This window comes from Myotis daubentonii, chromosome 9 (assembly GCF_963259705.1).
Source record: "Myotis daubentonii chromosome 9, mMyoDau2.1, whole genome shotgun sequence".
In the NCBI taxonomy this organism is placed as follows: Eukaryota; Metazoa; Chordata; class Mammalia; order Chiroptera; family Vespertilionidae; genus Myotis; species Myotis daubentonii.
The window spans coordinates 44,310,423-44,333,874 of NC_081848.1; the positions used below are offsets into that span (position 1 = coordinate 44,310,423).

The window sequence follows — 23,452 nt, forward strand, 5'->3', positions numbered from 1 at the left end:
TACACAGTCCTGAAGAGTTAAATGACTGAATAGGTACCTGTCTGCCTTAGGTCATTTCATTCATTGATGCAAGAACATTGCTCCTTGAGAATGTATTACAAAAAGATGCTCAGCTGTTTCATCAAATATGTATTTTGGCCTATGCTTGATAAAATTGTGAGTACTATAATAACAATAATATGACGTCTACACTGTGACATTCTGTAATTTCCTCTGAGAAAGACGTTTATAGCATCTTATCAATGATCCTATTCTTTATTATAGGACTTAAGAATAAAATCCTCTTGTCTTTTATTTCTAGAAAAAAAATTTCTACTACATTTTGGGGCCCAAGTGAGAAGGTTCATTTATGAATAGCTATGCTCAATTTTCATAATGTCTGCTCGGTACCCAGATCCTTCCAGCTCACTGGCATCCCAGGGCTGGAGTCCCTGCACATCTGGCTCTCCATCCCCTTCAGCTCCATGTACCTGGTGACTGTGGTGGGGAATATCACCATCCTGGCTGTGGTAAGAGTAGAGCGCAGTCTGCACCAGCCCATGTACTTCTTCCTGTGCATGCTGGCTGTCATTGACCTGGTTCTCTCCACTTCCACCATGCCCAAACTGCTGGGAATCTTCTGGTTTGGTGCTGGTGACATTGGCCTGGATGCCTGCTTGACCCAAATGTTTCTCATTCACTGCTTTGCCACAGTTGAGTCAGGCATTTTTCTTGCTATGGCTTTTGACCGCTATGTAGCCATCTGTGACCCACTGCGTCATACCACAGTGCTCACTCATACTATGGTGGGACGTTTGGGACTGGCTGCCCTCCTCCGGGGTATACTCTACATTGGACCTCTGCCTATGATGATCCGCCTGCAGCTGCCTCTTTACAAAGCCCGAGTCATCATGCACTCCTACTGTGAGCACATGGCTGTGGTCACCTTGGCGTGTGGTGACAGCAGGATCAATAATGTCTATGGGCTGAGCATTGGCTTTCTGGTGCTGATCCTGGACTCAATGGCCATTGCTGCCTCCTATGTGATGATTTTCAGAGCTGTGATGGGGCTGGCCACCCCTGAGGCCAGGCTTAAAACCCTGGGGACATGTGGTTCTCACATCTGTGCAATTCTGATCTTTTATGTTCCCATTGCCGTCTCCTCCCTCATTCATCGATTTGGTCACCAGGTGCCTCCTCCAATCCACACTCTGTTGGCCAACTTCTACCTCCTCATTCCTCCAATCCTCAATCCCATTGTCTATGCTGTCCGCACTAAGCAGATCCGAGAGCGGCTCCTTCAAATCCTGAAGATACAAACTAAGATCAGATGACTACTCCTTCTCCCTCTCTCAAATAAGTGCATGTGTTTAAATATGGGCAGCTTTCCAAATGGGAACTTCAAGAAGTCTGAGATGCGAGGCCCAGTGGTCTCCAGCTTTAATAATTCTAAAGGAATGCTAAGAATGTACAGCTCTGAATTCTAAGAGTAAAAGATATTTGCTTAATAACTATAGGATATTTGAGCCATGGAAGGTAAAACAAGGAGAGTATCAGTAACAGAAATAGCAATTAATGTTTATTCAACAATTACATTTTGTGTAATTCTTACAGACGTCCTGACATCTTATAAGGTAGATAGTATTCACATTTGACACATGAGGAAATAGGACAGGATACTCTTGCTTTATACTGCACACAAAGTTTAAGCTGCCTAGATCAAATGGTTTGATTGGAGTTATAATGTGGTGTTATATAATACTCTCTACTCTGTTTTCTGTGCATGCTTTAATATAAGTCCTAAAAATCTGAGGTCAGCCTAGCCAGCGTGGCTCAGTGATTGAACGTTGACCTATCACCCAGGAGGTCACGGTTAGATTCCCAGTCAGGGCATGTGCCTGGGTTGCGGGCTTGATCCCAGTGAGGAGCGAGCAGGAGGCAGCTGATCAATGATTCTCTCTCATCATTGATGTTTCTTTCTTCCTCTCCCTCTTTCTTCTTCTGAAATCAATAAAAAATATATTTTAAAGTAAATAAATAAATATCTGAAGTCATTTCTTTAAAATGGTCTGAGCTTCAAGAAAAGCGTTTTTTGATATAAGCTTTTAATAATCAAGATGCTACTAAAGCTGCATGTACTAATAAAGCACGAAATATTCTAGAAAAAAAACCTGAACTATATGCCTGACTGGTATGGGGAATTCCACTTATGAAAGAATGTGGCCTGGAAAAATATCAGCTCAGTGAAGGAAATGAGACAAAATGACCACATCTCAACATTGTTCTCGCATTTTCTCTGCAGGCCTGATCCCATCGAGTGGCCTGAAACTTGTGAGGGCTCCCTGGAAAGAAACACCTTCTCTTTCTCACAGAAACACTCCTTACCCCCTGGGTCCACCTGGAGGATCCCTGATCATAAGGTGCTTTTGTGAATGGGTCACACAGCAAGATAAAGTTATGAGTTCTAGCATTTATAGGAACATTGGCACTACCTTCCAGGTAGAAAACAGCTAATATATATAAAGCACTGAGCTACTTAACTTCTATGAATTGAAAATTACTAACGTGATTCTATAACTACACTGAAAGGGCAGGAATTACTCTCCCTAAATTTCAGATGAAATTGACATTCCCAGAAGTGGTAAAACAATTAATTGCCCAAGGTAACTCAGTTTGTAAGAGGTAAAAATTAAAAATTAAGCCTTTAAAAAAAAAACTCTAGATACTCTTTCTCTGATCCTCATTTCCCTTAACTATGAAAGAGCTGAAAGGCCTTTTCCTCAAGGTCTGAATGGTTGTGCATTTAATATTTCCAACACAGTGGACATTAGCTGTCCCCCGATTCCTGGAACTGGGAGTGCACAGATCAACAAAGTAGTCTCCTCTCAGTGTTCCCTTCCCAGGGCAGAGCTGGATTAATTACAAGTCTGATTACAAACTCCATAACACATTAAACAAAGCAGGCAAGAAGACGTTGAGATTATTGGGCTTTGGGTATACAAAGCACTATCATTGGGCATGATACAAAAGGCGGTAGTCAAGTGCAAAGGAAAGACCACTACGTAACAACCACAAAAGTGACTTCTGGTTTTGCTTTGGGTATTCCAATTACTTGCCCCATGACTGGGATATCTAAAATGTATGATCACTTAGGGTTCCAATTATAGTCACATTTCTTCTAATTCCTCTAATTTCCATTTCATCATTCCATCATGGTGTTTACTTTTCCTGATTCTTATGTCTGAAATCAATTAAAACAAACAAAAAACAAAAAACAAAAACAAAAACAAAAACATGAAAAAAAGAAACCATGAAACAGATGTAATAGAAGTCATAATTTTAAAATATAATCAATATTAAGACTAAAACATAAGTAAAATGTAATGAGATGCAATGTGAACAGATATAACAAAAATACATTCACTTTCTCATTTTTAGTGCTGCTTTTCATTGAAATATAAAATAAATATATGAGAAACATAAATTTGGAAAGTCAAATTAAATGCTCCCTTAAATGTTGTTTGTATTTATTGGTTAGCTTTCTAGCAATAGATACCTTAAGGAAGGATGCATGTAGGGAGTTGGAAGTAAAGAGTCTCATGACAGAAGGCCAAAGATCGTAAGAAATCGATGTGTCTCTATCTAAATCCTGACCTCAAGAGACTTGTTACACTGACCCAACTCTAAGGAGAATTATTCTGCTGAATGGAAAATTTGGCCGTCTTTTATAATAAAGAGACACTTTTAGTGAAGCAGTAACTGAAATCTTGCAGACCGTTTTCATTGGGTGGTATTGTGGCTGGGTCCTCGTGCCACAAAGTGAAATTCTTCCCTGGAGTCCTAATGAAAAGCAGCTCGAGCGAAAAGGGCTGTGCGATCGAAAGTGGATGTGTGTCAACACTTACTTGCATGTACGCTTATGTACAAATGCAAACACACCTACATACAAGCCTGACACTGGCCCTTACGCCTAGGCGGCATGTTCGAATAAAGCTTTGGCCTAGTGAGTTGTAGATTTAATCTTTCTTATTATATTCCAAAGGGTGGGAAATCAAAGATGTTGAAAGCTCTTGCTTCTATAGAGAATACCTTTTCTCTGTATCATTATTCTGTTATCTTGAGTGGCCACCCTTTTGGGAATGCTTCTTCTTCCTCTTGAAACCCTTCTGCCATGGTACTGGGTGTGGTGAGTTTAAGGCCACACCCTGTTCATGAGGATCCACTCCTGCCATTAATGCCTGAGCAGGAGGCAGGCTGAATCCCAGGGGGAAGTGGTCCATCTGTCCCACTGGCACTGTCACAGTTTAGCCTCATATCGTGCTGGGGCTATTTAGGTGGCACCTCCTTTGCCTTCATCTGATTGCCCACTTTTCCTATCAATATTCCACATTGTTGTTTATTTATGCTTACACTCTGGCCTGTTCTCTGAATTATCCTAAAGAGTTAGAACATTTAAGTACAGCAGTTTTGGGGACTAGTTCTCTCACAGGTTTGAAGACTGGACCTTCTAATAGATGATAAGCCTAGTAAATTGGACTTTAATCACCCACCTCCCCCGCCCCCCAAAGGAAAGAAAGGCCTCTCACCAATCACCATCACTAGTAACTATGTCTCCCCTGAGGACCTGGGGCACTGGGAGCAGGGAGCATCAACTCCTGATTTTTCATATTTCCATATGTCTCTACATCCTTTGCCATTAAAATATTAATTTTAAATCTTGTGCTTGTTGGCTTCTTTCTCTTCACTTTATTTCTGCACCACGATGATGCCCAGGCAGAAGTCATGACTTTTAAAATATGAACCATGCACCTCATTTATTTCCTGACCTCATTTATTTTCATACTTTTTAAAGTACTTACCCTACACTCTACCTTCTCTGGTTTATTCTCTGGAGAATATTTTGTCTTTTCATATCTTTGCCCTTCCCTTAGTTTGAAAAGCTTATCTTCCTCGATTCCCTTACACTCTATTTTCCTTAGTTATTCAAATAGGACTTTATAATAGAGAGTCATGAGAAATATTGAAACAGTGAAGCCCACCTCAAGCTCCCAGGCAGAACTGAGGAACTGAACTGAACAAGAGTGGGCTTTGAGAGATTAAGTATGCTATCAGTGTGAAGAGTTCTACAACAACCAAATGAATTATGATTGCTAGAATTCGAATCCTGACTCTGGCTTACTAGCTTTGTGACCTTCTCTGTCCCTCAATTTCATCTATAAAATGAAGATGTAATAATGGCAGCTACTCTAGAGGGCTATGACAATTGAATGAGATCATCTTTGGGAAAAGCCTTCAGCAAGGTGCTTGGCACCTAACAGGCTTTCACAAATCTAACTAATCTAGGTGTTTCCTTTTCTTTTCAGGATGCACTCTACATTCTTCTCACTCTGAGGTACCCTCCGAGGACTTGAAGAAACAAAGATCCTTTTCCACTAAGCATTTGCCTCCTCCTGCAATCTGGAAAACCTCAGGGGCCAGAGCACAGAGAAAAGCCCGTCTCTGGAGGAGTTATAGTGTTTGGCTGTTGGGCAAAGGCCAAGGGGAGCTGGGGTGTCCAGGGAAAAAGCGGGATGATAGAAAACCTAAAGAGGAAAGAAGGCTCCCAGTAGGACATCTTTGAAAGTGGCAATACTTCTCACCATGACTCTCTGTTGTTCATGTTTGATCTTAAGCTGCTATTTCAGCTCCCCCGAAGGATCCTGTATAAATCTCCATTCTTTTGAGTAAAAGACATGTGGACACATCAGAGGACATTGAATAGAGAAAACTCCAGGGATGTGGGTAATTGACCTGGGACTGGGTGATGGGCTGATGAGTCTGAAAGCCAGCGTCACCCTAGAAAGGAGAGATAAGCCTTCCACTCCATTTAAAGGTCTGGGCAAGTTGGGTGGGTACTTTTGATGTCAAGATTACCTTCTGGAAATGATGAGAGGATGGGAGAGAGGGAGAGAGCAGGGGACATATGACTATTTTGGTTCAAAGCTGAGAGAGACAGGGGTAAGTTCCACCATGGTATAATGGAGAGACAGTTTTCCGAGACCACAGGAATTATAAGGAAAGAAACAGAGTAGGCCTGATGGGGAGCATCTTTATTTGGTTGCAGAGGGGAGGCATAAACACAAAGGCTCTGTAATATGGATTACTGCCTTTACTTTTAAACAATTTTACTTTAGATTGTGTATTTCCCATCCTTTGATGAAAAATCCTCACATCTCCTGCAATTCATTTGTTGGAGTTCAGTGACTTATCTAAGCTTTTCTTCAGTGATTGGCCCTCCAGGTTTTTATGTGAATGTCACGGCACGGCTGAAGGCAGAGGCTGGTTCTGGGTTGGAAGTGTCTTAAGAGAGCTCTTGATCAGAGCTTTCTGAAGGCCATCTTAACAACCAGGAAGCAACTGTGTCTGTATCTTGCTCTGGGTAGTGGTCATGTGTGTTCACTTTATAAAACATTATAAAGCTGCATACCTGAGATTTGTGCATTTTACAGCATGTAAAATAAAATAAAAATGGAAGGAGTAGGCAGTAATGGGAAATGTTTTGGATAGGTCAGGTAAAATTAAAAAAAATGAAAAGAAATCATTAGATTGGCAACTGGGCATGGATGGAGATCATTGTTGATCTTAGAAGAAACTTCTCAGTAACAATAGATTGAAGAGTGAAATAAAAAAAAATATGATCAACAAACCAAATGTCCTATCATTAAAAAAGACTAATAAAATATATGAACCTCTTAGCAGAATTAATTCAGAAGAAAAATTTTTGAGGAAAATAAAAGCCTTTTATTTTTGAGGAAAATAAAAGCCTCAAAGGAATGAAAAATATGACCAGCTAGAATTTGCCAGAGTGCAGAGAGGAGAGATGAGCAGTGCACAGAAGAAAGGTAGATTTTTACAGGGCAGCCATCCAGGAGAGGGAGATCCTGGCTCAGAGGCAGGTGTGGGGGGTCGGGGGTGGGTAGAAGGTTCCTCAGACTCTTTTCCAGCCCTCTAAGCAGTGATGCTCAATTCTGAGTGTGTGGCATCCAGAAAACACACAGCAGTCTTAAGGATAACCTGAATGATTTCTGATAACCTGATAGCTCTTCACTTCCATTCTATATCAAAAAGCTTTCCTTTGTCTTCTCATGATCTATCACTGAAGATATCAATTTCAGTGACTATACACATCAAGGTTTTTTGTTTTTGTTCTGTTTACTTAAATATATTTTTATTAATTTCAGAGAAGGGAGGATAGATAGAAACGATGAGAGAGAATCATTGACTGGCTGCCTCCTACACTGGGGATTGAGCCCACAACCCGGGCATGTGCGTCTGACCTAAATCAAACCTGGAACACCTCTGTCTGCAGGCCAACACTTGATCTACCAAGTCAAATCAGCCAGGGCACCTCAAGGTTCTTTTAATCTGACCATGAAGCAGAGCTTATTACTTTATTCAGTCTGTTCCATTATAAGGCATCTCTTACGTTTAGGCTTTGTTGTTGTTAGTGGTGGTTTGTCCGGTTCAATAAAGACCATGGTTTGTAATCATATCCCCAAAATCCTAAATAATAAAGCTTTATTGTAATTTGGAATGTCTTTGTAGCTTATAGAACACGAAGTTATTTATATTGAAGAATCATAAAAACCTATTGGGGGGTCATCTAAAAGGAGCCCTGAAGTTTTATTTGCAGTTATTTAATCTATTAAATGAACCTAGCTCAACGAGGAAATCCAGGCTGAAGTAAAGAAAAGGTAAGGATCATAAATATTTCCAGACAGTTTATTATCTCCTATGAAAAATTATGTTGTTTTCTAATGATCTTGATGATTTTCATGAATTCACCAATTCATTTTTTTTTTAACCAGAAGGATTTTTCATTCATCTTTTGTATAGCACTATACTGGGGATACAAAATATGACATGTTTAATATCAGGAAGTTCATTGTTTCATTCAAAAATATTAAATATTAGGAACTGAACACACAAAGACAAAAAACTCTTTCTTCTGATTTCTCATTCATTCATCTGTTTGCTATAACGAGCACACATATCTTCTTTTAATGGACTTGCACACCACAGCCATGTATCACAAACTTGGTATAAGGTATAAGTCCATGACCAAGGCACATATGATTGAATACAATAAAGTCAAGGGTAGAGCATTGGAATTGTTAATTTAGGTCCCTCAGCGGTCCCTGTGAGATTCCATGAAAGCTCAGAAGGTACATAATTTAGCTTTGACATGGAATGGCGGAGGAAGTAGAGCTGAAGAGACTTCCAAAGGAGGTAACCCATCAGTCAATCTTTGAATGATGAATAATGAGGCAAAGACTAATGAGGTGGATGGGAGGTGGGGCAAGATAACTTTGTCAGATGTAAGTTTTCTAGTTCTGAGCTGACAATACCACCAGGCTTTCTTAACACCACAGATGGGAGTAAATCTCAGAGGATTGCATCCTTTTCTTATATCATTTTATGCATTAACAGGAAAACAGTCTCATCTGTGATGCTGGGGACACCCTACAACCACACAACGGAAACCCCTGCCACCTTCTTCCTTGTGGGTATCCCAGGTTTGCAATCTTCACATCTTTGGCTGGCTATCTCGATGAGTGCCATGTATATCATAGCCCTGTTAGGAAACACCCTCATCTTGACCATAATCTGGATGGATTCTAACCTACAAGAGCCCATGTTCTGCTTTCTCTGTGTTCTGGCTGCTGTGGACATTGTTATGGCATCCTCTGTGGTGCCCAAGATGGTGAGCATCTTCTCCTCAGGAGGCAGCTCCATCAGCTTCAATGCTTGTTTTACTCAGATGTATTTTATCCACGTAACCACAGCTATAGAGACAGGGCTGCTGCTGGTCATGGCTTTTGACCGCTATGTAGCCATCTGTAAGCCTCTACACTACAAGAGTATTCTCACGCCTCAAGTGATGCTGGGAATGAGTATGACCATCACCATCAGAGCTGTCATATTCATGACTCCATTAAGTTATATGGTGAGTCATCTACCTTTCTGTGGCTCCAACATGGTTCTCCATTCCTACTGTGAGCACATGGCTGTGGCCAAGTTAGCATGCACAGACACCACGTCCAGTAGCCTTTATAGTCTAATTGGTTCTTCCATTATCGTGGGCTCCGATGTGGCCTTCATTGCTGCTTCTTATACCCTGATTCTCCAGGCAGTCTTCAATCTCTCCTCAAAGAATGCTCAGGTGAAAGCATTAAGCACGTGTGGCTCCCACGCGGTGGTTATGGCTCTGTACTACCTACCTGGGATGGCATCCATCTATGTGGCCTGGCTAGGGCAGGACATAGTCCCTTTGCACACCCAAGTGCTGCTAGCTGACTTATATGTGGTCATCCCACCTGCTTTAAACCCCATTATCTATGGTCTGAGGACCAAACAAATACGGGAGCAAATATGGAGTTTGCTGATGCATTGTCTCTTCGACCACTGCAATCTGAGTTCATGAACACAGTCTATTCAGGTCTTGAGCATTCTAGCCTACTTCAAATATGTCTTAGAGATCTGAGGAGATGGTTTGGTTCATCTGGTGCCATAAGAGTTTTAAGATGAAACTGTAAAGAATATCCTAGTGTAACTTTTCAATTTCTAGCAAGAATGTGAATAAAATGGTTAATTTTTTGACAACATGTTTAATGGTTTCAATCAACTGGTATCTGAATTAGAGACAAATTTGGGCAGAAAAATAGATTTGGGGTTTTTCTTTCCTTAGCTTCTGACCCATATTTCTAACTTAATATCCTACCAGTACCTCTGCAAGAGAAGCCGTTTGTTCTCCCCACACCTGGCTAATTTGACCAGAATTGTTCATTTCCTCATGCGATTATATGGAAGCAGCTATTAATATATGACTCTGTCTTCTGGCCCATTGATAAATACATTCAACTTGGGCCATGTGCTCACCCCTGGTCTAGAGTCCTTCTCCAATAAAAATGGATTCCAGTTTATCTCAGATGTAAATTTGGGATCACTGATGGTGGCCATTTTTCTAACACATGAACTTGGAAAGAGAAATCTGTTCCATAGCAGAAGCAGCAGATCTATAAGATGGGATGAAGAAACTGAGTCTCTGGTTCTCTGGTTTCAATTCATTTTGGATACTTGAATATACCTTTATAATTAAGTTCTGTAAGATCCTGCTATATCATTTTACTATATCCCCATTGTTAAGCTAGTTGGAGCCAGCTTAACATAATCATAAGCTTTTTATTTTTAAGCAACAGAGGCCAAGGCAATGTGAGTTCTGTTTTGGACATTTTCACTTTCTTCCTAGTCCTGCTTGTATAACTTAACTGTAGACACAAAGGAGAGGAATCAAATATAAAAGGTCTTTCTTCTTTTGAACACCTCTCAGGAGGTGTGCTCTGGGATGAAAAGGTTAATAGAAAACAATAGCAATATTAATAATGAAGCTGAAATGTCACTACTCTTCTCCAGCTCACCAGGTACTTGTTTTTATATTTTACCTTTTCAGAAAGTCTTAAAGTGAATAATCAGTATAAACTAAAAAAAAAAGTTTCATATGTAGGAGTACATATATTTAACTCTGATACATTTGAAAATCTTAATAAAAGATAATTTCCTAATAGTGTTGATAACAATTGTATCTGAATATTATATCTCCTTTCTACTGATGGAAGAACCAATGATAATTTATAGAGGGTATTAAAATAAAGGATAGCACATAAGATTAACATGTTGTACATATTTAAAATATATACCCAATAGATCTCTTTTAAAAAAAATATTTGAATTTAGAGACAGAGGGAGGGAGAAAGAAACATTGTTTTGTTGTTCTACTTATCTATGCATTCATGGTTTTTTTCTTGTATCTTGTATGTATCCTAACTGGGGATGGAACCTACAATCTTGGTGTATTGGATGATGCTCTAACCAACTGAACCAGCTGGCTACGACTACACAATAGATTTCTAACTCAATAATTTTAGATACTATTAGAACTGCAGTCTTATAATTATCATTCATGTGATAATTCTTCCAAACAGACATGCTATATACACACCTTTTGCTAACATCGGACTTGTCTGTCTACTAGGATATATTCTGTTTCTGAATACCAGTGGAGCAGAAATCAGCCTCTAAAAATCTGATAATGGCCCTAACCGGTTTGGCTCAGTGGATAGAGCGTCGGCTTGCGGACTGAAAGTTTCCAGGTTCAATTCCAGTCAAGGGCATGTACCTCGGTTGTGGGCACATCCCCAGTAGGGGGTGTGCAGGAGGCAGCTGATCGATGTTTCTCTCTCATCAATGTTTCTAACTCTCTATCCCTCTCCCTTCCTCTCTGTTAAAAAAAAAAAAATCAATAAAATATATTTTAAAAATCTGATAAGGCATTGAGCTCCCAGAGTAGTAAAAAGAAATTCTCCTCCTCTTGCAACCCCGTAATATAAAAACAAATCAAGATGAGGTGGTTAAGCATATTTGATAAGATTTCTATTTTGAAAAGTCACACTATTCTTTCTTCATAAGCAAACCAAAGAATTGACTGTATTTGATAGAAAGCAACAAAGGCACAGTCTAGCTTGCACCCAAACCAGAAATGTCTTCACAGCATTTCCTTTAGAAGCCTACCCAGCAGCTTTGTTTCATTCATGTCAGTATTCCCTGAAACTGGGATCCACTGTTGGCACTCAACTCTTTATTGAACTATATCCTTTCCAAAGTGGACTGGTTCCCTTCCATGGCTATTCCCCCAACAGAAAATCCTGTGCTTTCCCCAATACATTCACTTACAACTCCTACCCTATCACATGAAGCAGTGTGCTCATTTAACTGGTGCCTGTGATTCACAGCAGACTCTCAATGTTTGCTTTTAAGACAGTACAACCAATCCTGCTTGAAAAAAGGTAGACTAAATTTCCTGTGAGTTGTAAACCCGATTTGCCCTCTGTCTCTTCCTTTTGCAGAACTCAAGCACTTCACCCTTTTAGTAGCCTTTCCCTTCAAAGCTCAGGCACTGCACCCCTTGGTTTCTGTCAGTAAAACAAAAATAGGCAAATCTCATGCCTGAACCCTGCCTTGTGGTGAATTATCACATCAAATTGGAGGTGCCAGGGTAGACATTTTCAGGGGATATGCAGGCACTCTACCCTCCACATGGCTATCTGCCTCTTCCCCTTCCAGAACACTTTTATAATTATTCATCAAATTAGTTTTTGAATAAGATTAGAACTAAATATCATCTAGTCTTTCATGCCCCTTTGAGGCAAGGGGAGCTTATTTTTGCTTTGATTCTAGAAATAAGATTGAAAGTTCTCTCACTTGTTTAACAACACACACACACACACACACACACACACACACACACTGCTAGATGGAGGGTACAATGGTGAATCAGACAAATAAGGTCTTGTCTTCATGGGGTTCTTGGAGGATAAGTGCACATAAATATCCTAAAGAAAAGGATTTTCATATGCTTAAAAACTCCAATCTTCTTGCCTGGTCTTAACAATCAGAAAATATGAAATAAACGGCGTGACATCATTTAACCTGTAATTCTTCTCTACAAGCAATCATAGCTCCAAAATCAGCTTATAAATGGAAAAAACAAAAACAAAAACCCAAAGCCCCCAAATAGCACATAACAAATTAAGCCATCCAACTCCTTAGTTCATTCTAGGTTTGAATGAATTGATGAACTTTTCTCTGACCCTTCCAAGGATTGTCCCAATAAAACAGTAAAAGGACAATACTGACTTTTCCCTAGCCTCTTTTGCTAAGTGTCTATGGACATCTAATCGGAAGCACTTCCTACAGATTTATTTCTCAAGTCTATAAACAATTCCCCAGGCACACTACCCTCCACATGGCTACTTGTCTACCTGCCGCTTCCCCTTCTGGACCACCTTGAGTCTCCCCCACAAAAAGACACAGCCCCTCAACTTTAGGTCAGCTCAGCACTTTGCCAAGACCAGGTCGGGTGGCTTACTAGTCCATTCCCCTTCTGCTAATGCTTAAGAAGTGACTTGGAAGCGTGGTGGGCAGAATGAGTTTATTTCTCCATTTTGGACTTTTTTACCTCTTTCATTTATTAACAATTAAAGTAGAAAGACAGTTTTTGCTATTATTTATTACAGGAGTAACTTTGCCTCTGTCCATACACCATCTAGTATCTTCTTTGCTGCTCATTCCTACCCCAACATCACTACCTTCACGTGTAAAGTACATCAGAAGTTGTGTCTTAAGTTATGGTGACGATATGTGATGTATATGTTGTAGCCCCTCGCAATAGGCAAAGCCATGAACTCTTCATGCTAGTCTTGCAGTTCATTTCTAGACACAACCTTCCCACATCACACTCTTAAGGCCTGCAGTGAGTTACTTTTGCCACACACAGCAATCACTCATGTGTCAATAGCACAGATACACAGTCTTAAGTTCCCCCTCACTATATATACTGCTCGCAAACTGGCTTTCTGTGCCTAGTCCTACTCTTTCCCTCACACTGCCTCCCATTTCTCCTTCTGCCACAGATTTGGAGAAGACAAAGGCAGGGAGAATGTTATGTAGTTACCAGAACGATTCAGACTCCCTTTGTGACACAAAAAGATCTAAACTTTAGCTCAACTAGCTTGTGGGCAAGTGAGTCTTTTTCCTGGGCATTTTGTTTTTCATTTTAAATTATCTCGTCACTATCCTGTGGTCACAGTCCCAAGTCTAATCCAAACAAGACAAACGTACAACAGATACACAGTATATTACAGTAGCCCAGAGTTTGCCCTGGTAGGGCCACGTTCTGTCTAAAGGGCTCTGGACTGTGAGGAGAGGCCCTGAGACAGAGGCCCTGCTGTCAGATGCTGGCCGAGAATGTGACAGGAAGGTAACATGGGCAATATTCTCAACTTGCCTTCCTCTGTCCCTGAGAAAGGAACACAAGTATGGGATGGATCTGAGATCCTCACAACAACCCTGTGAGGTAGGAGAGTATACAGCCACTCCACCCATTTTTCCAGAGGCTGAAAAATCTTTCAATCGGGTGGGAAGTTTCAGACCCAAATGTAATGAATGACATGCAGACACGTGACTAGAGAAGCGAGTCTTGCCGATCTTGTTTCATTCGAATGTGAGAAATACGTTATAATCTCTACAATCTTCTTTCAACAGCTCTGTGAGAAATAACTTTCTCTATTAAGGCCATCTCAGTTTTCTCATCCATAAAGTGAAAATAAAAACAGGGCTCACAAGTTTTCTGATCCTGTCACTCAAAGAAGGGCAGGGCCAGGACACAGGTCTCCCTGTGCCTGAGACAGTGGTGTGCCCAGCTCGTGCTGAGGGATGGCCACGGGAGTGGTCTGGATAATCTGCAATGAATGCCTCTAGTTTGCAGGTCAGAGAGCAGGGCTCAAACATTTGCTCATCGGCAGCAAACCTAGGTGAGACCTCCCCCGCCTGCCCTCAGGAGAACAGCCCACTCTGGATGTGAGCAGGATTCTTTGCCAACAGGTTTCCAGAAGGTTGGATCTACTTCGTAACTTAGTTATGGCACCAACAGGGACTGAAAAAGAGGGGCCTGAGCTACAGGAAGGACAAGTCCTCCTTGTGAGGGTCACCGTCAGCCCTGTCACGCTTCCCTCACAGGGACAATGCTCATGTGACGCAGCCTAAGCCTCACCTCCTTCACATGAGTGGTTTAGAGAGATGTGGGCTGAGGAGCAGCAGACCATGCGGCCAGGCAGAGGAATCCCAAATTCTAGGCTCAACTCGGTTTCAGGGAACCCTTGTCAGGGGCGGGGCCCTGTAAGACCCCCGAGGCCCAGGTGAAATTCCGAGGCCTCTGGCTGGATGGTGGGTCTCAGTCCTCTCCGTCCAGGGAGCAGATGGCCAGAGGGGCGGTGTTGTTGGCACCAATACTATAGCAAGGACTAAAGTAGGGCAGGAGGCGCCCAGAAAAGGGGTGGTGGGGGAAAGTGAAAATGTGGGAGCCATTGTCGGTCACGTTGTAGAAGGAGATGTCCTGGGCCTCATAATCCAGGAAGACACCCACCCGCCGGGGAGGGACTGGCAAGGGCAGGAGGGGGTATTCATCCGTGCCTGCCCGGTACTCATTGCCCTTCCTCAGCCTTATCACCCAGAAGCCATAGTTGGGGGATAAATAGACCACCTCCTTCCGGTCGACATCTTCCTTACACACTCCCAGGCCCCATTCAGACCTGTCTCCCACCTCCACCTCCCAGTAGTGCCGGCCTGAGGAGATGCACTGGCTGCCCAGGACGATGTTATAGCGGTAGAATCTCTCAGGATTGTCGGGCAGTTTCTGGTTGGTGTCTCCATAGCGCACGCACTTTCTGTCTTCAGACACGATGAGGCGGGAATAAGCAGTGTCTGGATCAAGGCGCACATCAGCTAGGGAAAAAGATCCTGGTTGGCAATGCTGGAACAGAGCGAGGGGCCATGGGCGAGGTCTCTCTGATAAATACAGCCCCGGGTTTCTCAGTGATGGGTGGAAGTGGGGCTAGTTGAGGCATCCAGAGGACACTGAATGGTTTTATTTTTCTGGGCGGGCCCCTCCCACTGCCCATCACAACCTCTGCCAGCACTCATTACCTGCATACGTCTTCAGGATCTCTCTCAGGCCCGGCACCCGACAATCTGTCTTCAGTTCCAGGGAGACTGGTTCTGGCCGCTGGAAGCTCCAAGACTTGCTCCTAATAAAGGAGGGGTATGCCTTGGGTCAAGGAGCCGTAGCTTGGCCACATGGACCTTCCCGTAGTACAGGGAAGAGGGGTGGGCAGGGAGGTGCCATTCCCCAGCATCAACAAGCAAAGCTGTGATGCTTATTCGACTGAGAGGAAGGTTTGTGGCACAGACAGAACATTCACCTGATACGGGAAGAGGAACAGGTGTGCCACACTCAGAGCTTAGAGACTAATGGACACGTCTGTAGTGTTTTTCCCTCCCTGAGAGATCTATCTGACACCACATATTTTATAACTTTTCTGAGATTCTTATTGGTAACACTTGAAATGAATCTGATTAAATACAAAGAAGAAAAAAGAAAGGTGAATAAAGCTGCTTTGGCCAATGCAAGGAAAGAGGGAGAGGATTCTGGAGCAGCCCCTGGTTCTCTACCGCGTGGGTCCCTGTTCCTTCCCCACTTCTGGACACTACCCCCCCTGGGTCTGCCGGGGGCTCCAAGGATGGGAACGTACCTGTTTAAGACCTCCCGAATGCCCTAGGAGGAGAAAAAAGTGCAGCACATGAGTATCTGCTGTTCCTTGGAGGGACCAGACAGACACTGAGCGCTGGGAGGGGGTTTCTCTAAGGGCAAGGGAGGCGCAGAGCAAGGCTGGAGAGACGGTGTGCAGAGGTGAAAGGGAGAAGCCTGTGGGAGGGGAGGATAGGCTAAACTGGACTGGCTGGCCCTCAGCTCTCTGGCCAGAGGAGGAGGACTGGTATGAGGCCAGAGCTGCCTGAACACCACCCCACCTACCTGCCTATAATGGGTCAGGTCATCCAACCAGCCAGGGGCAGGAGAAGTGCGGGGCTGGGGCTGGGGGATGGCTATGGATGCACTCACTTGCAGCATCCAGCGGACAGGCCTCTGAGACCGCTCTTCCAGCTCTGCGATCAGCCGGCACAGGACCCGGCTCTGCTGGATGAGTGCATCGTGATTCAGCTCCAGTTTCTGTCTCGTCTCCCTCTCCTCCCGCTCCAGGCTGGCGAGAGCTGAGGCTGCCTCCACCTCCAGCTGCTGACCCGGTGGCTTGTGCTTTAGTAATTGCCGATACTTCTCAAACTCCCACACGATACTCTGCTTTCGGGTTTCCACCTGTATCTGCACAGCCAGGATCGGAAAAAAGCAGATATTGTTCATGCAAGGGTCACCAGGGACTATGCGCGCACACACACACCCTGGAATGTTTTGGCACCAACTGTATGCCTGGCATTGTAGAGGCCAAGATGAAGGCTACTATTTTTATCTTGTTCTCAAATGCTTCTGGGGCCCTATTACTACTTATCCTTATCGACTCCAGTAGGGCCCAGGATATTATCTTGGTACTATGTGCTCTAGACTATTTCCTATTTTCAGAACAGTATATGCTATTTTCAAAATAATGACCAGAGCATTACACTTGAGCCTCTAAGGCAGTGTAACAACTACACTGGTAGATGCTTTTGCTTCTTATTGGTATTATCTCAGTTCAATATGTTGTTTTTGACTGGTTCAGTGTTACCTTCTGTTGATCTAAAGTTCTGATAGTTGGGTAGTTACGGCCTCAAATTTATTTCAGAGGTGATTTTCCAGTGTATGTGAGGTGTGTATGAGGACAGATGAGGGCACTAGGCCAGAGGTTATGCCTACTTCACAATCAAGAAACTGGAATGAGAAGTACATGGCCTGCCTAGGGCTGCACAACCTGTGGAGGAAGCTGGTATGAGGGTCCCTGGCTCTGACTTCAATCCCCACATTCTGCTTCAGAGAGATGAGGAAGTCACCATGGGCCAGCTCCAGGACAACACCAGAACCACCCAAACTCCTTCCCCAGGCGGCAACCTGCCTTCCAGGTGGCAGTTCGTTTCCTCTCACCAACTTCCAGCTTCCAGGCCTCTTCTTGCTCTTTCCTCAGGTGTTCCAGAGCCTCGTGGAGTTTCCACTGAAAGAGATAAAAACCTCAGCCGGGTTGATAACGAGGCTTGCTAGGTAATGGGGAACCAAGTGTCCCTCAGGTGATGAGCCAGAAGGAATGCTGGGAGCAAAGGGATGCCAAAGAGGGAATGGAATCCTGCCCACATGACATCCAAGGAAGCTCTCGTTCTGAGAATAATTTCAACTCCTACAGTCTCTAAGTTTCTGTGGAGTGACTGAAAACGTCTGTTTCCAAGCTTGCCAGAAGACCTCCTTGGACTTCCTATCCATGCCTCTTTGTACTTATCTCTCACATTACCCTCTGGTCTCCTAAAACCTTCCTATTCAAAGTGTGGTCCAACAGCATCAGCACCACCTGGAAGCCTGTTAGAAATGCAGAGTCTCGAGCCCCACCCCAGACCTCCTGGGTTAGAATCTGAATTTTGGCAAGAATTTGGGGTGGTTCAAATGCTCATTAAAGGTAAGAAGCACTATCCTAGAACACTCATGCAAGAGACTACTACTGAAAAGCATAAAGTATTCTGATGATGATATTAACCATTTTGTTAAAAAGTTACCAAGTGCCACACATACGCTTAGTACTAAATATACATTCAGTACTCAACTCCTTGAGACTGGTATTATCCCCACTGTACAGAGAAGAAAACTGAGGCTGAGAGAGAGAGAGACATACGCAAAGCTATTCAGCCAGTAACTGGTTGGGCTGGGACTTAACACTGCTGTGTAACTCCATGCCTATGTGATACTGTCTCTCTATTCTATACTCTCAAAACAAAATGAGCAAGTAAATACTTTTAATTTTGTAGAAATTCTTCTCACATAGAAAAACAGCTAATTCTGGGGATTTGTCTTATACTCTTACCTTCTAATCTCAACTTCCAGAAAGGAAATCAAGACCAGTACTGCATCAGTCATTGGCATAATGATTCTGTAAAGATATGTCAACATGGACAACTGAAGAAAGTATAAGAAGCTAGAAGTCGATGAGGGTAGATTAAAAAAAAAGGAATAGCAGGTGTGTCAGAGATGACTCTTCCTGCAGTCCCCCCACTCACCCTCCCCCCAAAAAAGGCTTGAAAGAAGAGAAAGAATAATGGTCCAAGAGCAAGACCTGAGTTGTATCCTTTGACCTTCCTTTAACTAACTTTTAACTAACTTAACGTAAAGTCAAACCTAAATGACTCAGCCATAGTCTCTTCCAGCTCTAAAACCAATGATCATGATCTCAAATTTCTAAGCCTCAGTTTTGTCTATAAGACGAGGGGGTTAAAGTGACTCACACAATGTCAAATGACTATTTGTGGCATTGCTAGGAGTTTGCAGGTTCTGATAGCTATAGCCTTGACTACCCCATACCAGATTCATTCTCAAGGCACCAAGAGCTCCAGCTAAACCAGACTGCATCTCCTTCAAATTCTCAGTAAGGAAGCATCTTTGGGTTAGGCATTAAGCCATTTTGGGGTTGGGGATGGGGCATGGAAGTGGGAGGGAAGGAAGTCAAAGGAGGTCATTGATGCAAGGAGATGTTGCTCACTATCAGGTCCCAAGGCTCTGTTGGCATGAGGACCAAAGGAATCAGTTCTCATTTTATCTCTGGGACCGCTGGTCAAGTTCCTAATTTAGACATAGGGGCAGGGAAGAGACTGAAGAAGCTAGCCTCAGCCTCCCACCTTGTACTCCCAGGCGACATCCTCCATGGGCACGACGCTGTGGGCCTCATGGTCAGAGGACCGGCTGCAGGTCTCACATGTGATCAGACCATCCTCTTTGCAGAACATCTTTAGCTCTTCTCCATGGAGCTCACACACATCACCCTTCAGCCGCATTCCTGGGTGCAGGCCTAGCAGACAGACTTTTTCTACCACGTTGGCCAGCTGCCAATTAGGCCTCAGGTTCCCTGGTTGGACAGGAGTCCGGCAGAGGGGACATGTGTAACCCCAGTTCTGGGATTCCCCTGGGACCTCCCAGAGTCCAGCAAGACAGCTGTGGCAGAAGCTGTGGCCACAGTCAATGCTCACGGGCTCCCTCAGGTAGGCCATGCAGATGGGACAGGCCAGTTCTTCCACGACGGCTTCCACCAGCGCTGCCGGGTCCATGGCTCCTTTCCACACCCTCCTGGGAACATGAACAAAACCAGGCGGAGGTACTGAAGGCTGAGAAGAAGGAAAGAAAAACAGGTAAGAGGCAAATGTAACAGAGGAGCAAAGGGATCCATAAATGGGAAAGTTAATGTGTGGAAGAAAACAAGTTCCTCCTTTCCATCCTTCCTCGGTCCTTTATTGACCCTGCTTATTAAGCACTGGCCTTCCCGACTGAAGTTCTGACCGGGCCACATTACTCACACCACAGAGGGCCATCCGGGGATGCTGGAGCAAGCGAATGAGGGGAACTCTCACTTTTCATTCATCCAGTCATCTCTGACCCTCCTCTGGGGTCATGAGACCCACCTCAATCATGCCCTCCAAATCAGCATTATTCTTCTTGAACTTGGATGAGGTCACAAAAATGGGATGTTTCAGTACCTAAAATAAGGCCAGAAATACCCCTAGTCTCACTCTGGGGAATATTTATATGTACACTTATATACTTCAAGGGGCAAAAAGAGGCTATGCCAGAAACCCATAGCCTACATGCTCAATTGGTTTTCTTGTGTTGCACACTAAAGTGTAACGTACAAGAGAACCAGCAATCCTTGCCCCACACCCTGTAAACCCCTGCTCCCTTCTCCACACCATTCATGGAGATGCTAACACTTGCCTCAGCCTTCAGTGATGTTAGAAGGAGAAATACAACAACACCCCTTGGCAGATAAAAACAAAGGTCATCTAATGTTAATCAAACCCATATGATGAAGTCACTACCCCAGCAAGAAACCTGAGATTTTTGCCAGGGCCCCATATGGGGAAGAAACCTACACAGCCAATGGCGTGCTCTTGGCACGGTTGGCAATATCTACTCATTCACTTTGCAGGTCTGTGGTAGTAGCTAGAGTCTGTACATGGAAGAGCCATGTTGGTCTTAGTCACTGCTGTATACTCAGCACCTAAACAGGACCTGAAATGCAGTTATGACTGAATAAACTTTTCTCCAATCAATAAACCAGCTAGACATAGGAAATAGTTCCTAAACCCAAACTGCTTTTATAATTTGTTAGAAAACCGAGAGCATATATTAATCATAATAGCAAGCACTCCTTGAGCACTTACACTATCCTGAGCATTTTACATGGGCTAGCTTAGTTTATTTCACAACCTTAAGGAGAAACCGTTATTCTACTGTTCTCATTTTATAGATGTTTGGTCCTGGGCCCCACCATTCTATCTTGGGCAAATTACTAACCTCTACACTTGAAGGTATGATAAAAGTTCAAGAGAGAGACATCACTGTGGTTTCGAGTAGGGCAGTAAGTCTTCCTGGAGGTAATGAAGCAGTAAGTAGATTTTGCAGGACTCTCCGTTAAAGGCGAGCAGGCGGTCCAGCCTTCTCAATGGCCTCCCTATCTCCAGCTTCCCCCCTCCCCCCACTAACACTACCAAACTGTGGGATCTAGTACCCTGAAACCTGTTTTATGAAATCACTGACCCACTGAAGAGCCTATCCTGGCTCCCCAGCACCCAGGCCAATAGGAAGCTCTTGTTCTTCATCCTTGGAACAGCACCTGGGTCCAGTCAAGCAGAGAGAAAAACTTCCACACTTTCCTACAGACAGACCCCTGCAGACTTTCCTGGTCATTCCACCCCACTTGGGTTCCTGCTGTTCTCCCAGCGTGAAATGACTTCTCCATGATCCTGTTCTTCACATCATTGGACATGTATGTGGTTATTGTCTTACTTGCCCACTAGAAGTTTCAAGAGGATAGTGACATCACCAATTTTGTTCACGCCTACATCCCCAAGGCTAAGAACAATGCCTCCAACATTTTTTTAATACGTAAGAATTAAATGCAACTGTTGAGGTCCAGCTGATCCTAGGCTGGAAGTGGGAAAAGTGTCAACATCCTCATCTAAGACAAGAGGGGCACCCAGAGCTCCCACAACACAGGTTGAGATCTATGATTGAAAGCTACCAAGATCAACAGAAGAATAAAAAAAAAAAAAAATAGAATGGAAAACTGGAGGGAGTAGGGAAGTGAGGGAAAGAAAGAGCAAAATGATAAATCAAGAAATGCGGGGTAAGTATATTACTTACATTTAGTAGGGCCAAAAAAAGATTTAAGCATGAAAAAGTTAAAAGCGGTGGCCTCTGTAAAAAGGATTTAGAGGTATTGCTCTTAGGATGTGAAGCCTGCTTCGCTGTTTTCTTTATTATACATAAATTACTTCGACAGGACTTTATTAAACATTTAATTGCTTCGAAATTGCCTTTGGCAGGGCGGGGAGTCAGTCGGGGGAAGACCTTGGAAGGGAGGGGGCGGAGCTAGGAAAGGCTTTGCAAGGAGGGACCTGAGTGGGGTGAGGGGTGCGTGGAGCCGGCGATCTTCCGGGTTCGAGCAGAGGGGCGGGGGTGGGAAACCCCAGGCCCAGGGCGCGGGGCGGGGCGCCGGGGCGCCGGGCAGAGTGAGGAGACCTGGCAGGACCCCTGGCTTCAGAAGAGGCACGGCTGTCTCCCCACCTTCCCCCTTAGACCGGACGAGCGCCCCACGGCGACCGCCGGAAGTGGAGCTGCCCACGGCCGCGTGTCCGCAAGGTCAGAAGCGGCTGGACCGCAGCACTTACCGCCCGCGGGCAGACGGTCCCCGCAGCCGCCGGCTCCTCGGCCTCTCGCCGGCTCTTCGGCCTGTCGCCCGCCCTCAGGCCCCGCCCACAGGGCCGAAGCCAATGAGCGGCGGGCAAGGGCCCGGCGCCGGAATTCGTCCAGCCGCATCTTTGTGGAAGCAGCCAATCACAGTCAGGGACAGGACAACCCTAGCCAATCGGAGGAGGGGACGGGCCTCGGCACGCCTCTGGGCATGCCTGTTTTTTCGCTGCTGTCTCGGTTTTTGGGGTCCCTTTCCCAGCTCAGAGCCCTTAGAGCTGGGAAAGGGCCGGGGAGGCTGTCGCCGGTCGCATCGAAGGGGGTGCTCTCGGAGGCGGGCGCCCAGGCTCGGTGTTAGCGGAGGCCCGGTTGGTTCCCGGTCCCAGGAACCATTGACGGGCCACGCTTCAGCCCTAGCTGACCAGCGGCTCTCCCAAGCGAAGCTCGTTCCTTCCGGGTGCCGAGGCCTAATGCTGTTCATGTGCCAGTTTCCTGTGTTAAACTCCCCAACATACGAGATCGGCCATGCTTGGCTCAATGACGCAATCTAGCGCAGGGCTGGGCACATGGCGGGGCTCTGCCGTTTGCAGCAAGACGAGCGACCTCTGCTGCCTCCAGGCGGCGGATCCTGGGTTCTTAATACCCCCTCTCCCCCTCCTGTTTTAGCAGGCACATTTTTCATCGCGATTGCTGCCACACACCTAAAGTTAGAAGCAGATACTGGGAGCTGGTGGAGTGAAGTGAAATGGATCCCTGGGCACAAACTGTCATTAAAAAAAAAGAAATTAAAGTAAAGTTTTAGTAAACAACTGATACCCCTCCCTCACCCAAACAGACACAGACTTATATACAGACATAACAGCTTCTAAAGGGAGTGACTTTACAAAGTGTCCCCTTGGATTATGCCAGCACCCACTCGACACCACACATATTTACTACAATATTATTGACTCTTTTCCCTATGTTGTACTTTACATCCTGTGACTATTTTATAATTACCAATTTGTGCTTCTTAATCCCTTCACCTCTTTCACCCAGTCCCTCAATGGCCACTCCTCTCTGGAAGGGGGAGTTCACTGTTGGGGGACTGGGCCTACTCTCTGTGTCTTCAATTTT

The 23,452-nt window shown here is 44.4% G+C and overlaps 3 protein-coding genes across 7 annotated transcripts; 2 read left to right on the forward strand and 1 right to left on the reverse strand.

Annotated features, from left to right (window-relative positions):
* The first annotated feature begins 359 nt into the window (after nt 1–359).
* On the forward strand, nt 360–1,313 carry LOC132242091 (olfactory receptor 52M1). The gene has a single exon (XM_059711006.1). It carries the CDS (start codon nt 360–362, stop codon nt 1,311–1,313), a length of 954 nt encoding a protein of 317 aa, XP_059566989.1.
* Nucleotides 1,314–8,413: 7,100 nt separating this feature from the next.
* On the forward strand, nt 8,414–9,442 carry LOC132240881 (olfactory receptor 52I2-like). Its single transcript, XM_059708688.1, has one exon. The coding sequence runs from the start codon at nt 8,468–8,470 to the stop codon at nt 9,440–9,442; it is 975 nt and encodes a 324-aa protein (XP_059564671.1). The 5' UTR covers nt 8,414–8,467.
* A 3,550-nt stretch (nt 9,443–12,992) lies between these two features.
* On the reverse strand, nt 12,993–22,468 carry TRIM68 (tripartite motif containing 68). Of its 5 annotated transcripts, none has more exons than XM_059708683.1 (7): nt 22,318–22,468; nt 19,273–19,755; nt 17,514–17,609; nt 16,532–16,789; nt 16,164–16,186; nt 15,559–15,659; nt 12,993–15,357 (listed from the first exon to the last, which is right to left on the reverse strand). In XM_059708683.1, exons 2-7 carry the CDS (start codon nt 19,696–19,698, stop codon nt 14,807–14,809), a joined length of 1,455 nt encoding a protein of 484 aa, XP_059564666.1. In that variant the 5' UTR covers nt 19,699–19,755; nt 22,318–22,468; the 3' UTR covers nt 12,993–14,806. The 5 variants fall into 5 exon arrangements, with proteins under 5 accessions (XP_059564666.1, XP_059564670.1, XP_059564667.1 ...); XM_059708687.1 differs by having other exon boundaries at nt 19,273–19,717; nt 22,318–22,385; XM_059708684.1 differs by lacking the exon at nt 22,318–22,468 and adding an exon at nt 21,791–21,829.
* Between the last annotated feature and the right edge of the window lie 984 nt (nt 22,469–23,452).

Coding starts and splice junctions, on each gene's coding strand:
- LOC132240881 (XM_059708688.1), top strand. CDS start 8,468: ATGCTGGGGACACCCTACAACCACACAACGGAAACCCCTGCCACCTTC.
- TRIM68 (XM_059708682.1), bottom strand. Junction 16,790..17,513: donor AACGAACTGCCACCTGGAAG/GCAGGTTGCCGC, acceptor CTGGCTGTGCAG/ATACAGGTGGAAACCCGAAA. Junction 15,358..15,558: donor GATCCTGAAGACGTATGCAG/GTAATGAGTGCT, acceptor CTTTTTCCCTAG/CTGATGTGCGCCTTGATCCA.
- LOC132242091 (XM_059711006.1), top strand. CDS start 360: ATGCTCAATTTTCATAATGTCTGCTCGGTACCCAGATCCTTCCAGCTC.